Genomic DNA, 16,783 nt, shown 5'->3' with positions numbered 1-16,783 from the left:
TCTTGCAATTCATGCCACAACTAGGGCCCGGGAGTACATTGAACACAGATCGGAGTCTTCGAGACATTGAAGATTTGTAATCGTAGAATCACCGTTTCTGTAAAAGGTGTCGAACAGATATTACCGTTCCGAAAATTCAAAAGGAGAAATCATGCCTTGAAGCCCACTGCCTGTGCCTGCTGTGCCTACCCATGAGTAACATCTTCATATTGCTCTCAGTTGCACAAGCTCAAGCCATCATCATAGGAGAATTGTAAGGAAGAAGCATTCTGTAGAAATTTTCGGTCTTCCACGTTTACTATAGCAGATGAAGAAAATTCGGAAAGGATGAGCGACTGGAACAAGACAGACAGACAAGCATAACATGCAACTGGAAACCAAATATTTACATCGACATAATTCCAATTATGACATAACACGGTGTATGCATGTTATGTGACGCCACAGTCTCTCTTCTCTTCCCCCCTTCCCATATTCCCGAGGAAGACAATAACACAATCAATACCGGACACTCCCTATCCAGAAGTACCAACCCGCCAGAGTTCCACCAACTCGGTATAGAACGCCGCCAAATGATGGCTCCAAAGTCTACCGTGCATCTCAGCCTCAAATGTCTATACCCATACCTAAATCAGGTAGCCCACCCGTAGTCATACAAACAGACAGCCCTGGTTTTCCAAACGCCCATCCTCTACATAATCGTACACTCTCTATCCTGCACCTTCTCCTTGTAGTGCCCGTAATAATGACCCTCTGACCTCTCGCTAGGTCCCTTACTCTTTTCTCTCTTCTTGTCCTTCCCCTTCCTGCTCCTCGATCGTCCGACGTCTGCGTTGAATTCACTCAGATGCTCCGTCTGTTCAGTCGGAGTCTCGATAGCAATGGATCGGCGGGGTTCCACGTCCGCAGGATTGATAATCGTGTCACTGGGCCCTGTGGACTCTTCAGGATTTTGATTATCCGGCTTCGTCACCACCTGATCTTTGCTCTTCATCATGGCGAGGCGAGAGAAGGTATTGCTGATTCTTTTCTCGACACGATTCTCCACAGACTTATCCTCGGACTGACTCGTTGATCGGGTCTTGTTAGCCCGTGTGAACTTATGAGCAGCGCGAGACACCTTCTGAGCAGTGGTCTCTTCGACAGGAGTTGATGGCTGCGAGGTGGTTAGGATACTGTTTGCAGTACTAGCCAGGCTGTATTCCGTGGAAGGTAAGCTGCCCCTACGGGATTCGATGCTGCCTTCCGGGAGATTAAGGCTGTGTCGTGGAGTGTCGGAAAGAGGAACTTCTTCGGATACTCGACCACTCAGGGTAGGATCGTATGCAGCACTGTCGAAGTAGCTTGGCCGGTCTTCCTGCGGGGTGCAATTTATAAGATTCGCTTCGAAATTTGATTCGTGGTAAGAGGGTGGCTCGGGGTCTGGCGGGGTAACAGTTTTGTATGACTGGAGCTGGTAAAACAGGAGGTACGGCATCTCTGTCCCCAATGCTTCCCTGACGTCCACATTTTCGATACGAGGTTTTGCCAAATCATTGAACCTGATCCAGCGTTCTTCGGAGTAGCCAGGTGGTCGATTTGCGTTGACGAGCTTCCGATCTGATTTATAGTCTCCGTCCACTATCGGGGCTGTGCCTCGTGTGTATGAGATATAATGCCCTGAGTCGATCCGATCGCCTTGGTGACATACGAATGACTGTAGCGAAAGCTTGACATCCTCTTCCACTCCCCCCTCACTACTAGTGAAGTGGGGAATCCGAATTTCTAAAGGAATGTCGACGGGAATGCCGTTTCGCTTAGGACCTTTCTCGTCAAATCCATATCTCTTCAGGCAAACACCAATCAGGGGGTTGTTGTCGATTGGTTCACTATTGGGAAGTGTTGATTCTGAAGAGGGGTTTTCATCTAAATATTTGATGTCAGTTGGATCTCGCCACACAGGCCATGCAACATTGCCTATCAATACAAAAGACGTGGGTAAAGCAGATTGCAGTATATTTAACGAAATGGAGAACGGACGTTTTATTGTGAACGATTGCCATGCTTCCACGGAAGCTTCTTTCCGCACCGAGTCGTTGCGTACCAAGGGTGTTGAAAAGCTTTTGCCGGAATCAATACTTTCAGGCCCGAGCATAGTATCAGTCTTCATGTTGAGGAAGTCAATGGTCGAACTCTGTGGGCTATCTTCCGGTTTCTTGTCTGGAGGTTGAACTCGAGCCCATATTATGCTGGTTGAGCGGTCGCGACTATTGGAGGTCCGTGGTGTAGCGGGAGTGACGGGGTTATCAGGTGTCGACCAGGAAAATGGATGGTCTGGAAAGTTGATTTGAGGCAGAGTAGATGCCTCTCCCTGTTCATCGTAGTGGGAGTTGGCGATTTGGAGAGATGATTTGGTCACAGAGCGTTCTAGAGGTCGAGTGACATGTATAGGGCTGGTGAAATAGGCTTCCATGATCTCTTCCAATTTCCAACACGTTCGCCCTGGGGGCAGGTGGTCGGGAATTGCGATGTTGAGGAGTCGCTCCTCGACAAATTTATGATCATCGGGGTCGCCTTCTTTCGCACCGTGATACAAATGCATCTCCATCCTCAACAATGGCATTCCAAGAATGTCTGCCAGATGACAGAAAGCCTCAGCGACATCCTGCTGCTGTGTGGTGCGAGCATTTTCCCATCCACAGTCGGCCATAGCAACCTGCAGTTGTTCCGTCTATATACCAGTCAGCCAGTACCACGATAACGGCGAAGAAGAACCATACAATGTCGGCTTCGATCAAGACCCCACGCCTGAGCATATTAACATACACCCGAAGTATGGCTGAAAGTCGATTTCTAGGCTCATCCTGAAACCGCTGGAGCAGTATATCCTCATAATTAGGTAGCTTCGCAAATATGGCGAACAGCAGCGAGTCGATATAGCAAGTGACGAATTCTCGATTCACCGCCCCTCTGAGGTAAACATCCGGGTTGAAAGGGACAATCTGGAAGTGGAGTGATTCCTGGAATATCCTCAACAATTCCATTGATTTCTCTACGCTGCCTTTGGTGTTTTGACATCCTAGGACAAAGTCGATATTTTCGTCTGACAAGCTCGTGCATCCTTCTTCCTTCAAGCGTTTCTTGATCGCTGATACCTATGGGTATTGCCTATCTTAGCAATGCTCTACTGCGAGCTGTTGGCGGAATGTACCTTTTCCTTGAACTCTTTCGCCTTGTCCTTATCGAGCTTCTGTTGCGGATAGCTCGGTTTGAATATGGAGATGAGTCCTCCTTCACCATGAATGATGGGCGACTGTAGAAAGAAACGAGGCCGAAAGTCAGCTTGTATTGCGTGGATGGCAATGGGCGACGTTTGAATTGACGGTCTGCCCTTGTGGTCTGAACTCGAAAAGGCCCGCGAAATAGAGGAGAAAGAATCAATATGCCGGGTCTTGAATCCAGCATATGAGTAAGGAAAAACGAGGAGTCGGAAAAAGCAACTGCGGAAAAAAGAGAGAAGCGTTGGCGTGAGTTACGTTACCTTCTTCTCTGTGCCCTTGTCCCTCGATTTCACTCGCCTGTGGGCGCTTCCATCCTTGTCGCGCCGTGAGATAAGTCGGTTTATATTCATTTTGAATTTGGTTTGGATGTCCTCAGAAGCCTCTATCATCGTTGAAGCTCGAGCAACGCTTCGGGGAATTGTGTCGGTAACTTTGCTGTTGCGTGGAGAGGCGAGGGGGTACCGATAGATGGAGGGGACCTGTTGGGGTCGTGAAGGATTAGGATGAGAAACTTTGGGATCGAAGAACTTGACGGTGCCTGGAGCAGGAGACGACGAAGTAACCCATTGTCGTATCGAATGCCCGCTGCGGCAAATTTCTGCGTATCCGGGAGAATCCAGGAAAGTGGACGACGGAGCGAGTTGAATTTGCCTGGGCGCTGGTCCCTAGTTGAGTGCCCAGTTGATGAGTTCCTAAAATGAGGTAAGGAGAGAATACGAAAGCGAGCTCCAGATATCCTTGAACGCCAAGCCCTACGTCAGTACTCAGCCAATCTCAGCAGTCCAGGCCCATAATTAGTTTCGACAACACCAGAAATCAATCATCGCCGGCTCTTAAACAGAAACCGTCGGTCGTATTACAATGGCCTCGAAGGACCTGCCATCTGCGCTGCGCCGGCTGATTCTGAGAGAAGCAAGGTCACCAAATGCGCCAATATTAAGGAGTCAACGCCGCTATGCTTCCACGGAGGCAGCAGTCGCCCATGAGGATCTTCAGGAGCTGGAATCCCAATCGTCGTTCCTGTCCACAGGCCTGGTGGACGCGAAAGTAAAGGACTATGATCCAGTTAAGAGAGCTGCGGGAAGGAGGAGGCAGCTTCCATCCAGTCGGTATGTACGCCATCGCTCAGAACTTCCCCCCTATCTATGCCCTGGGCTTCGATTACATACATGCATCTGGTATTGACGTCCATCCAGATACCAGTTCCGGCCCCCAAGATACTATCGAGGACCACTCCACCCCCATCAACCACCTCCCAGATCCGACCCTTCTTCCCGCGAGTTCGTCCCCGGGCCTTTCAACCGCACGCGCCTCGAGCAGACCTACCAAGCCATGATTGCTCCAGACCTAATGACCCTCGGCTACATCCACCAGCCCCCAGGAACCGTCAAGACACCGAGGGCAGATCGGTTGCGTACCTGGGATGACAGCTCTCCGTACCACAAAGGGCGGCCGAAGCGAGGGCCACGAGGGCCGGGAGACGTGCTACGGCTGGTGGAGAAAGACATCACCTGGAAGAACATCCCGAAAATCGAGGAGGTGACGGTGCACTGCTTCGTCAAGGGAGCAATTGACGACTCGAGCCATCTGCACATGGCGGGGATGATGCTGCAGGCCATTACGGGGGTGCAGCCGCTGGTGCACAAGGCGAGGCATAGTGTCAGCCAGTTTGGGATTCGGGAGGGCATGTCGATTTCGTTGACGTGCACGATAAGGAATGATCAGGCGTACGAGTTTGTGGATAAGTGTGTCAATCTAGTGTTTCCCCGGATCAAGGACTGGCCGGGTGTGAAGGGCAAGCTCGCCCTCTTCTACAAATTTTCGTATCTTGAGACTGATTAGGTACATAGGATCAACTGGGGACAGCAGCGGAAACATTTCTTTCGGCTTCGGACGCGAAGGCGCCATCCTCTTTCCCGAAGTCGAAATCAATTACGATGTTCGTCTCCCCTCCCAGATAGACCAAAAGCTCCAGACTAACAAGGCCCCATAGATGTACCCCCCAAAGCTGATCCCAGGCTTCCACGTCACGGTGAAGACGACCGCTACTTCAGACAGGCACGCGAGATTACTTCTCAGCTCTCTGGGCGTGCCTTTCTATGGAAAGTTAGTGGATTAGAGAATGTACGTGTAGAGGGGAGGGTGGGGGGAGCGGTTATTGAGAGCTGTAACACACTAGTGTATACTAGATACATACCAGTTGTAAATCAAAAATCTTATACAACCCATCTCTACCCATCTCGCCACATCTTAACTGCAAGTCGTTGCATAGCTCTCGCATACATACTTTACATAAACACAAACACAAACATCATCTAAACTCGAAACCCTCGCATTAATCAGCCTCAAACATACCTATATCCATATATCCATATATCCATATATCCATATATCCATTCATCCATATATCCATTCATCCATCCATCCATCCATCCATCCATCCAATCCAAGCCAAGCCAAGCCAGTCCAAACAATCAATCAATCAATCAATCACCCACTCCGACTGACGTCAAGACAAACCAACCGACTCAAATCGCAAAACGGAAAATCGAAAAACAATCCCTATATATATATATATATATATATATGTAATCCAATTTCCCCCTCTCACTTGCTGCTATATTTTTTTTTACTATGTTTTATATATATATATATTTTTTTTTATTCTATTTTATTCTATTTTATTCCATTTTATTCTATTTTATTCTATTTTATTCTATTTTATTCTATTTTATTCTATTTTATTCTATTTTATTCTATTTTATTCTATTTTATTCTATTTTATTTTATTGCTTGCTTGCTTTCTTGCTTGCTGCCTCTTTCTTGGACGGGAGAGCTGAGGTGAGGTGAGGTGAGGTGAGGTAGGTAGGTATGCTTTCTTTGTGCTTCTGGAGAAGCGTCTCGAGTTCTGTCTGCCTGTCTGTCTGCCTGGATTGGGTATATTCTGGATTTTACACGTCTCGGTAAGCACTACCCTCTGAAAAGAGAATGAAATCCAGCGCGAGTCCTCTGCGCTCAAGTCCTATCCCGTTTGTGTACAATTATGCTATTCCCCGAACGCCAGAACACCGTTCTACTTGGGCACGCAGAACTCCCCTCCATTTTCTTTTCCCTTCCCCTAAGCCCCCTCAGTCTGTCTTTCAATTCTAAGCATTCTTCCCCACGACACGACAATTAGTAGCAGCATCCCTCAGCGCCCCAAAAATCCCATCACAGACACCCATGTCAGCCGCATCCACCTTCTCTCCTAACTCCATCCCCTCAACTTCCTCGCCCCTCAACTCCCCAACCAGGACATCCATGGCAGGTTGATAATTCCTACATGCGCTGCTAAGCGCATACACGGCCTTCCTCCTCACGACCACTTCCTCGGCCTCCGCGCGCGCCAGCCGTACCAGCAGCGGGATGCCGCCGTGCGCGAGGCAGCGCTCCTGCGCCTTCGCGTTGTTCTGGATCGCTGTGCCGATGCACCACGCGGCCATAGTGCGGATGTCGGGTGCGGGATCCGAGAGGGTGCCTAGGAGAGAGGGCCAGAGGGCGAGAGCCTCAATGTTGTTTGCATTGTCGAGGTTTTCGATTAGTCTTGGAATATGTCAGTTTTTGTCATACATAGACTGCGGGATTTTGAACTCATGTTTCTTGCATGTGGGGTGGGGAGTTTCTCCTCTAAGGAAGAGGGGGGGATGAGAGACGTACTGCTCGAAGTTGTCGAAGGCGACTAGTTTGTCCTCGAGGGTGATCTCGGGGTCGGAGGAAAGAATGGCGGCCATGGACATCTTCATCAGGTCGGCGTCGCTGGGGCCGCCGAAGAGGGCGGACAGCGCGGCGGGGTCGATTGGTTTTGCGGGGGCTGAGGAAGGGTCGGAAGAGGAGTTCTCGGTGGACCATTTCAGGAGGGAGTTGAGTTTGGAATCCATGATTGCAGTTCTGTAGCTGTGGTGTTGATGTTGGTGGTGACGGAGGAGGGTGGAGGTGTAGATGTGAAGATGTGAAGATGTAGATAGAAGTAGATTTGAAGAAAAAGTTGTGAGGTCAACTGCCACACTATTATTAGCTTTGGAGGGGTAGCTTTACCCGCTCAGGTGCGGGAAGACGCCGGGGCTGGAAGAACGAATATCCGGCTTTCCACCTCAGTCTCAATCATGACGTTGTTACCGGTACCTTTTCCCGCCTAATTTTGAGCATGCCCAAATTACACATTCCTCTACGGACACACCATTGCTCTATTCACTGCCCCTCCATCCGAGAGCGTTATCTTCATTACACGCACGCATTGCGTTGACATCAGTGCCGAGACGAGAGCTGATGTGGTTGCAGCCCTGCGTGGCTGCTGTCAACCGACACACGTTGGAAGGCGACAGGAACACAGCATGCGGCTACCTCGATGCTGGTATGCTTGTAGACCGGCCTCCGGATCAGAGTTGGCTGGCTTTATTTTTAAATGATGGAGTCTCATCCGCCCGTGTCCTATCTACTTCTATGTACCTATTTGGGGTGGGGTGGGGTGGGGTGGGTTGGGTTGGCTTCTCTTCGTATCGCTCGTCCTCACTACGATCAAGTTGCGGTGTGCGAACTGGATGGCCCGGGCTTGGTGGCTGGATAGTAGTAAGCTTGTAGAAGTATGTACCTACCGTATTTGAGCAGTGGTTGGAGATCCTTCGCAGCCTCCTCAATGTTAAAGTAGAGGTAGAAGTAGAAGTAGAAGTAGAAATAGACCTGGACCTGGAACATGACCTGCACCTGCACCTGCACCTGGACCTAGAGGTAGATCTACCTAAAACGTAAATGCAGAGGAGGATGTTTCCAGACGCTTGAATGCGCAGGGTAGCGGGAGTACGTAGAGAGCGAGAGAGCGCGAGAGCGTGAGAGCGTGAGAGGCGATGATGGCAATTATTCCCCAGCCACCGTCATCAGCGGACAGCTGTTCGCTTGCCACTCGGCTCGGGCTAAAGCGGCAGTCTATATGGACCAATCATCGCCTCACCTTTCTCCTCCTCCTTCCCCCCCCCCCTGGACCGATCAAGCAGTCGCGGCCCACACAACCTCGCTGTGACATCGGCCTCCAATCCACCACGGGTCTTGTCTCCTCTCGAAACTTCATCTGGTCAAGAGATTTATCTCCTCATCAACACCAGAACACCCCCTTCTATCACCACCACCAACTCGCCTTCGTCGTCTCCCCCCCCCACCGTCGACTTCAGTTCTCTCGATCTAATCGTCGCGAGAACCTCACACCGCCCACCTTCTACACACGCCTCCTTTTATTTGACGCTCAGTCGTAATCAGCAGCCATGGAGGGTAAGCAGACCTTCCTCCACCTCTCCTCTTCTCTGTTCAGATCCATTGATACTACCTCCGCGCATCGAACTGGCTATACCTGAGTACTGGCTAACTTTCTCTGCCCTCTACAGAAGAAGTCGCAGCTCTCGTCATCGACAATGGGTAAGCTCCGACCCCCCTCAGCATGCCAACCTCGAGATTACCTGTACAGCATCTGCTGGCCTCCATATCCATCCAGCCTTCACCATCGATTGCGTCGAGACTAGGAACATCTTATAGTGTCGCGGGATGTAGCTGACGGGCTCTGCAGTTCTGGAATGTGCAAGGCCGGTTTCGCCGGTGACGATGCTCCCCGAGCTGTCTTCCGTAAGTCTTCCACCTACAATCAGATTTTCGTTCCCGATAAGGCTCTATGTGCACTTGGCGCACTCGTCTTGGTAGCCATCGCAGCTAATAATACTCGCAGCATCCATTGTCGGTCGTCCTCGCCACCATGGGTAAGGACTCCTAGCTCCGCTATTTTACCTCTGCATGGACAGCACGAGCTAGAAACTGATGTGGTATCTGTAGTATCATGATTGGTATGGGCCAGAAGGACTCCTACGTCGGTGATGAGGCACAGTCCAAGCGTGGTATTCTCACCCTGAGATATCCTATTGAGCACGGTGTTGTTACCAACTGGGACGACATGGAGAAGATCTGGCATCACACTTTCTACAACGAGCTGCGTGTAGCCCCCGAGGAGCACCCAGTTCTTCTGACCGAGGCCCCGATCAACCCCAAGTCAAACAGAGAGAAGATGACCCAAATCGTCTTCGAGACCTTTAACGCCCCCGCCTTCTACGTCTCCATCCAAGCCGTTCTGTCTCTCTACGCTTCTGGACGTACCACTGGTATCGTTCTCGATTCTGGTGATGGAGTTACCCACGTTGTCCCCATTTACGAGGGTTTCTCCCTTCCCCACGCCATTGCCCGTGTCGACATGGCTGGTCGTGATTTGACCGACTACCTCATGAAGATCTTGGCTGAGCGTGGTTACACCTTTTCCACCACTGCCGAGCGTGAAATCGTTCGTGACATCAAGGAGAAGCTCTGCTACGTTGCCCTTGACTTTGAGCAAGAGATTCAAACCGCCAGCCAGTCTTCCAGCCTGGAGAAGTCGTACGAGCTTCCCGATGGACAAGTTATCACCATTGGTAACGAGCGTTTCCGTGCCCCTGAGGCGCTCTTCCAGCCATCTGTCCTGGGTCTTGAGTCTGGTGGTATCCATGTCACAACTTTCAACTCCATCATGAAGTGTGATGTTGATGTCCGCAAGGATCTCTACGGTAACATTGTCATGGTAAGTTTCAGCATCTACTACCATCGTCGATTTTGGGAGTCTGCTAACACTTGATCAGTCCGGTGGAACCACCATGTACCCAGGTATCTCCGACCGTATGCAAAAGGAAATCACTGCTCTTGCCCCATCCTCCATGAAGGTCAAGATCATTGCACCACCCGAGCGAAAGTACTCCGTCTGGATTGGTGGTTCCATTCTCGCCTCCCTCTCTACCTTCCAGCAAATGTGGATCTCGAAGCAAGAGTACGACGAGAGCGGACCTTCCATCGTCCACCGCAAGTGCTTCTAAGGTAAAGCTATACCCGAACCCCCCCCCCCCCCCCCCCCCCTTCCCGTCGCGCAAATGGAGCTGACCCTCTTCCAGACTTCTACACGCAATTTTTGCGTACATCACGAACTTCACGGATTTGACCAAGAAGAAGACGCGAGCAAAGCATTCGTTCCTCATGCTTTGCTGTCCTGCAAAGTGTTTACATTCCGAAAAGTTCTGGTAGCGGCGCGAGCGATTGGGTGGACTTTTTCTGAGTGGAGAACGGGAATCTGGACTGCTTGTGCTTAGCCGCCTGTTTTGCTTGGAGCATTGGTCAACACGTTGTCGTCTATCGATCAATTAATCGGTCTCCAATCATAAACAATTTTTTCTTACTAATACATTGCGGCCCTTCATTTGGCGGCGCCCTTTCCACAACTGAGTATCTCTTGAGAAGGGGGAATCAATGGAAGGGTTGTTTACCTGGATTAGAGAGGATTGTGATATCGCGCGTGACTGAATACTCGTCTTTCGATGCTGATGACCAGTTAGGTGAATGTCGCCCTTGTGGTCTGAAGAGTCGAGTCTCATGGGAATCGATCTATCGATTATGCATCAGCCCACATGGCAAGAGTCAAACATAGAAAGGGTATCCAAGTAAGTAGAGTCAAGTTGGCATTACCGTGGATTTCCAGCAAAATCCAGTTCATCTACGGGGACACTCTCAAACCGGCGATGGACTCCCTCCAGACGCGCCTGCATACGCACTACTGTTTGCCCCTTCCTGCGAGACGGCAAGTCTGTTGCATGTGAGTGACACTGACTAAAGTGATGAAGGGGTCGAATACGATTCTCTACCCTAAAGGGTTAAGGTAAGGTAACCGTACCGTGGTGATATTTTGCCGGGTGAACTTCAACAGGGAGACACATGTGCACGGGATGTCCTTTTGTTCTCGACATGCTGGATCTGGCAGTGTTGTTCTGTTGATGGGGGAGGATGGGGGTGAGAGACTCGATCTGTACGTATAAATGAGCGAGACGACTGCGCCCACGCGGGCTTTCAAAGGGGATTCCGGCGTAGCAGTGCGTAGCAGACGCTTCTGCCGTCTGCTGCGACTTGGAAAGGGATGCAGAATGATTTTGAAAGCTTCATTTGATATCAACGCGCTCAGAGCAATACGGGAACCGAGGGATGTAGGAATTGGAAGAATATCAAACAGTCAGAGCACGCAGTTAGGCCCCAGAGCCTCTAAGAGCCTATTTCCTGGTCCCGAGCCTGTTCCAGAAGAGACAGGTAGTACTTGACGTTCTCATACACCAGGAACGTAACCCACGTTGCCGGCAACACCCTCACCACACTCGTGCCCAAGCCCCGGTAGAAGCCGCTCGCGCCCTCCTCCTTCCAGATCTTCGCCACCACGCCCGTGATGCCCTCCCCGTAGACATTCCTCGCGTCGTTCATCTGCGAGCGGCTCCTCACCACCTGGAAGGGGTACGTGACCGTCCCTGCAATGATCTTCGCCGCGCCCGAGATCAGCATCGTCGCCGTGTTCCCGAACTTCTCCTCCCGCGAGTACGCCTTCCACATGTTCCTCAGCGGGTCGTAGACGGCGAACTGCACCGCGCCGTGGCTGTTGTTCAGCAGGCTGACGCCGAAGCCGCGGTAGAAGCCCCGGAGGCCCTCGTTCTTCATGACTTCCCGCGCGCCGTGCCAGATGCTGCTGTACGCGCCGGCGGCCCCGCGGTCGGAGCCGAGCATCCGGGTCTTGATCACCCAGATCGGGTTGGTGCTGAAGGAGGTCAGGCCGCCCGAGAGGGAGGCGGCGACGAAGTAGTCCAGCGGCGTGAGCGCGCTTCTGGGGTCGTCCGGGAGGGGGGAGTGGCCGGAGTCGGAGAGGGGTTGGGAGGGCCGCGCGTGGAAGCTGGCGAGCTGCTGCTCGACGAGCGATTTGGAGTAGAAGAAGAGGGACCAGGAGCTGGCATTTCCGATCAGGTTGGGAGTGGTCCCGCGGTAGAGACTTTGCAAGGGATGTTTGCTGGAGATGAGCGTCCGGAAGATCGTGAGAGCGCTTGTGGCAGTTGGGGAGGAAGCTTTGCGCTGGACTGGGGCCGGTTCGTTAGTTGAGTGTGTATGTAAATGTGTGAAGGCGAGGGGGAGGAAGGGTGGGAAGCTTGCTTTGCAATCGCGTCTTGATCACATCCAGGGGATGCACGGCGACCGTCGTTGCGACGCCTGCAGTGAAGCCGGCGATGGCCTCGACTGTGGGAGAGGCTCGCGCATGGTTGTCAGACATGTCATGAGTGCGGTGTTGGGGATGTCATGTTGTCTGTTGTAGTGTTGGGAGCAATGGATATTCTTTGAGGTAAGGTACTTGCGCAACGAAGTTTTCACCGAGGCCCGATAATGTGCGCCGCTTTTGCTTTACATCACAGAAATTCCAATTAGGGTCTCTACATGCGTAGGATGGAAAGACGACGAACTGGAGGATTTGGAAGTGGTGATCGCACCGCTCAGTGCTATTGTACAATTATCTCGGTAGTACAGCCATACCATGCCATCCATCCATCCATCCATCCATGGGTCCTTCCCATATGCCCTTCAAAACGCCGGCTATGCTACACACATCCTGCCTTCGGAACCCAGATCCTCGTACATATTTCTCTTCCTGGCGATGGAATTCCTGGGTGTAAGGTAGATGAGGGGTTCGTATCGTGAGTTGAGTTGAATTGAGTTGGGTACTGATCTTATGCAAGAGGAGAGAAGAGTCTGTGGAGAGCATCAGTACTGTAGAGATCCTGGGTCCGGGGCGAGTACATACCGGATAAAAGATGGACGAGGCTCGCTGCGTGTGTATCCTGATTGTGTCAGTATTCCTGGCCGAGTGCTGTAAAGCTTGAGGGAGCAGTACCAAGGTAGATGATCAGAGGAAGGTAGCCACTACATCTGTTAGTAGCCACTCTCTGCACGAGGGGTAAGGACGGGCATCATCGTACTAGTGGATAGCGACACGAGAGAAGTCAATGACCTTTCCGATGCGCTCCTGGAATCTCATCAGTACATCGTTCTCTGCCTCAGCCCTCGATCCTGACGGACCTTGGATTCCTCTGAAAGTTGCATATTGACGGGTTGGAATGCTGGTTTGGAGCTGGCAGGGCGTCAGTCAAGGTAACATTCCATCCGGAATACAAGAATAAGAGGATATACTCACAGGCTTGAACTTGAAGTGCGGCGATAATTGTCGTTGTCTTCAATCTTCACTCAAGGAACAGCGCCGGCCCAAAAAAAGATCGAAGTCCAATCCCTGTCGGTACTAGCGCCAATAACTTTATTCCGAAGAGAGAGAGAGAGAGCTTCACACGCGCCTTGCGACGTCTCTCAACCTCAGCCCCAAGCCCACTCCGTCTCGCAAATTTTCACCATGTCAGGCGCACGGCACTGGTAAGCGCTCCTCTCTCTCTGAAAAATGTAAGAAATGCTCAATATGTAATAGGGAGCAAGACAAGGAAGCCACCGTCTACATTGGCAACATCGACGAACGGGTTACAGACAGCCTGGTATGGGAGCTTATGCTGCAAGCTGGGCGCATTGTCAACGTCCATCTACCAAAGGATAGGGTTACCCAGACACATCAGGGCTATGGCTTCGTCGAGTTCATCAGCGAGGAGGATGCCGAGTATGCGGCGAGAATTATGAATCAGGTCAGATTGTATGGAAAGCCGATTCGAGTCAACAAGGTATGGTTCCTTTCTTCTTGACATGTCGTGCTTTTTGGACGACAGAACCGAAGAGCGCATCGATGCTAATACGAGCTACAGGCCTCCGCAGACAAACAGAAGCCTATCGAAGTCGGCGCAGAGTTGTTTATAGGCAATCTCGACCCAATGGTGGACGAAAAGACTCTCTACGATACCTTCTCCCGCTTCGGATCCCTCCAAGCACCTCCCAAGATTGCACGCGATGAATCTGGGCTTTCCAAGGGCTATGGTTTCGTCTCGTACGCCACCTTCGAAGCATCGGACGACGCTATCGCGAACATGAACGGCCAATACCTGATGAACAAAGACGTGAGCGTACAATATGCCTACAAGAAAGACGGAAAGGGAGAGCGACATGGTGACGAGGCGGAGAGAATGCTTGCTAGCTCGGGCCAGAAGAACAACGTTGTTCCTGAGGCACAAACTATGCCGGCGCAACTATTGATGAACGGAAACGTACCCCAGGGACCAGCTGCGATGATGGACCCCGGAATGGGTATGAACATGGGCACACCACAAGGAGCATACGGAGGACCGCCACCTAATCTCCCACCTGGATTTGGAGGTAGACCCGGAGGAGGATACAACTCAGTTCCGCCACCCCAGCCACAGCAAGTAATGGCTCAGAGACCGAACATGCCCCTTCCACCTATACCTTCTGGACTCCCGCAGCGCCCTCCTCCTTCGCAAGCTGGATACGGTGGCCCTCAAGACTTCCACCCTCCCGGGTTCGCGCCCCCTCCAGGATTCCAACAACCCATGCCCCCTGGATTTGGAGGCCCGCCACCTCAGATGCCACCGGGTTTCATGCCGCCACCTGGATTTCCGCCGCAGCAACAAGCTCCGCCGGGCTATATTGGCAGACGGTGAGGAGCTTAGGGATTTAGGAAAGAGGCAAAGAGACTCAGAGAGCATGTACAAGAGGCCTTTGGATGGGCAGCAAAATTTTTGCTCGGTGTTATCAGGTGGGCATGGCAGGCGTTCAGGGGAGCTTCAGTTAGGGTGAGTTTACATGGAATGGATGATCTCCTCAGAGCTACGGTAACATCCAGAACAGCTTGTGAGGGAGATACCCACAGATCATAGCAAGACGTGATAATCGGCAGCCATGTCTTTTTGTAAAGAATATACTGAAAGTTGGTATTCAGATGGAGGCAGGATTACAACTCCTTTCATCTCAGTTTATGGATACATGGAGTATTCGCTAGGTAATCTGAAGCAAATACGTTTCACAACTTTGATGGGTATGCTGCTATCATGTCTTTACGTTCTGTTTGCTTCGTCAAATGAATTCCAACACCATTATTATCAATCCTATGATTTAATAACAAAGAACGTCATACTTCACAAGCTACTTTCCTGTGCGACTCTCGCTATCCTATTTTCATTTATTCTTCCAAACTGAAGGGATGAACCGTTTACCCGTCGTTCTACGCAGCTAAAGCCCGGCAAAGCCATTTTATCAGGTTTACTGTCTTCATCCATGCCATTGACACGGTTTGAAAGTTCGAGACAGACCGGGCAATCATATACCCTCCAAGTCCCACCGCCCTCCGACTTCAACGCTAACTCGTGCGGCCAGAGGTCTATTTCCTGCACCATTCACTCGTTCCTTTAGCACTACTCGGGTGCCTTGCATTCCATCCCCTTGCTCCTCTACGACGACGGTGGATATCAATCAGGGTTGGTGGTGAATCTGGCTTCGGGCGGCTATCATACGGATGTAGTCACTTTCCAGCGCGCATTCACCAGCTGCTCGCTGGTGCAAGGATGTGGCTGCCGGTTTTGGGATCCGGGGTGGTGTGTGTGTGTGTATATATACACACCACGTCCCCAGTGTGGTACTCTCCGATCTCCATGCGCAAGTGAGACTGCTCCTGTCCCTATTAAGGATGGGCCAGCCAGAGCTCCCGTGCGTGGCTTACTTGGGGCCGGGAAAGCGGATAGATACCATGCTAGCTATCCTGGCTTATGTTTCGAGTCTGATGACAAGTGAGTGACACTTTCCACAAAGACTGGAATGGTGTATCTTTGACCTGGCTGAAGGGTTTCTCTCAAGCCGGAGGAGGACGAGAAGGAGGAGGAGGAGGAGAGTGGAGCTCTCTCGCCCAGCCTCAAATAGTGTGTTCCTTTCTTCCTCTGTCAATCAAGTGGCTACTTGTCGTTGTCAAGATTGAAACTTGCGCGAGGGCTGACAGCGAGAGAGAGAAACCTGCGTATAACTCGGTACCTAGTAAGAAAGGAAGACAGAAGCGAGTCTCCCCCCTCTATGTACCGCTGGGTGTCCAGACGTCTGTCTGGATTCCGGATCTCCCAGAGACGGCGGAGGAGAAGGAGAAGAAGAAGCCTGCACTAGAGGGTGGAGCAGATCGCTGTGCGTGGGCGGCAGACAGTCGCCCGTCTGATCGCTTTTGCTGCATGTTTGTCCACCTTCGCTTGTTCTGCCCTGCCCTGGAGGATCCAAATTCCGTGCTGGCAGAGCCCTTCCCATACCAGCTCCCGAGTCTGGAGTCTACGGAGACGGCCATGCACAAAACATTGAATCTTTCGTCGATGCCATTTCCTAACCATCTATCTGGCTTCGTCTTTTCACCATTCCAAAGACGTGTCTCACTCAGCTCCTACCTTCTTAGATGAGGGAGGGGTATTTGACTTGCACTACATATGTATTATGTATATATATATATATACATCAACCAGACCCTTTCGCAGATCGTAGTTTCTATCCACGTGTCTGGTCTTGTAGGAGACGAAGCTTCACTAGCTAGCACAGCACGACCCAAGCGCCGCAAGCTCTGGCAAAGCTCGCGGCGTCAAGAAAGGGCAAGCTCCTCCTCCCTCCGGCAGGTGCACCTGACCCCCTTTTTGCACTCGAGGTCTACCGGTACTGTAAAG

General features: G+C 51.4%; 6 protein-coding genes across 6 annotated transcripts; 3 read left to right on the top strand and 3 right to left on the bottom strand.

The window, feature by feature from the left end:
- Positions 1-691: 691 nt before the first annotated feature.
- On the bottom strand, positions 692-3,610 carry L3040_008559 (uncharacterized protein; the record flags this gene model as incomplete). Its single annotated transcript, XM_007291040.1, has 5 exons — positions 692-1,905; positions 2,020-2,710; positions 2,760-3,134; positions 3,191-3,292; positions 3,521-3,610. The coding sequence occupies 5 exons, from the start codon at positions 3,608-3,610 to the stop codon at positions 692-694; spliced, it is 2,472 nt and encodes an 823-aa protein (XP_007291102.1).
- A 511-nt stretch (positions 3,611-4,121) lies between these two features.
- On the top strand, positions 4,122-5,379 carry L3040_008558 (uncharacterized protein; the record flags this gene model as incomplete). The annotated part of the gene is made up of 4 exons (XM_066157111.1): positions 4,122-4,369; positions 4,457-5,055; positions 5,111-5,199; positions 5,254-5,379. 4 exons carry the CDS (start codon positions 4,122-4,124, stop codon positions 5,377-5,379), a joined length of 1,062 nt encoding a protein of 353 aa, XP_066010378.1.
- A 1,027-nt stretch (positions 5,380-6,406) lies between these two features.
- L3040_008557 (uncharacterized protein) lies at positions 6,407-7,177 on the bottom strand (the record flags this gene model as incomplete). The annotated part of the gene is made up of 2 exons (XM_007291038.1): positions 6,407-6,842; positions 6,957-7,177. The coding sequence occupies 2 exons, from the start codon at positions 7,175-7,177 to the stop codon at positions 6,407-6,409; spliced, it is 657 nt and encodes a 218-aa protein (XP_007291100.1).
- A 1,374-nt stretch (positions 7,178-8,551) lies between these two features.
- Positions 8,552-10,376, top strand: L3040_008556 (uncharacterized protein; the record flags this gene model as incomplete). Its single annotated transcript, XM_066157110.1, has 8 exons — positions 8,552-8,558; positions 8,672-8,702; positions 8,851-8,906; positions 9,007-9,037; positions 9,111-9,882; positions 9,941-10,067; positions 10,121-10,172; positions 10,247-10,376. The coding sequence occupies 8 exons, from the start codon at positions 8,552-8,554 to the stop codon at positions 10,374-10,376; spliced, it is 1,206 nt and encodes a 401-aa protein (XP_066010377.1).
- Positions 10,377-11,381: 1,005 nt separating this feature from the next.
- L3040_008555 (uncharacterized protein) lies at positions 11,382-12,426 on the bottom strand (the record flags this gene model as incomplete). Its single annotated transcript, XM_066157109.1, has 2 exons — positions 11,382-12,235; positions 12,309-12,426. 2 exons carry the CDS (start codon positions 12,424-12,426, stop codon positions 11,382-11,384), a joined length of 972 nt encoding a protein of 323 aa, XP_066010376.1.
- A 1,125-nt stretch (positions 12,427-13,551) lies between these two features.
- L3040_008554 (uncharacterized protein) lies at positions 13,552-14,984 on the top strand (the record flags this gene model as incomplete). Its single annotated transcript, XM_066157108.1, has 5 exons — positions 13,552-13,571; positions 13,624-13,867; positions 13,949-14,754; positions 14,854-14,890; positions 14,946-14,984. The coding sequence occupies 5 exons, from the start codon at positions 13,552-13,554 to the stop codon at positions 14,982-14,984; spliced, it is 1,146 nt and encodes a 381-aa protein (XP_066010375.1).
- Positions 14,985-16,783: the final 1,799 nt, after the last annotated feature.

This window comes from Drepanopeziza brunnea (assembly GCF_022702325.1).
Source record: "Drepanopeziza brunnea f. sp. 'multigermtubi' strain 214-2 chromosome Unknown ctg16, whole genome shotgun sequence".
NCBI classification, from domain to species: domain Eukaryota; kingdom Fungi; phylum Ascomycota; class Leotiomycetes; order Helotiales; family Drepanopezizaceae; genus Drepanopeziza; species Drepanopeziza brunnea.
This window is presented reverse-complemented; position numbering and strand designations above follow the sequence as displayed.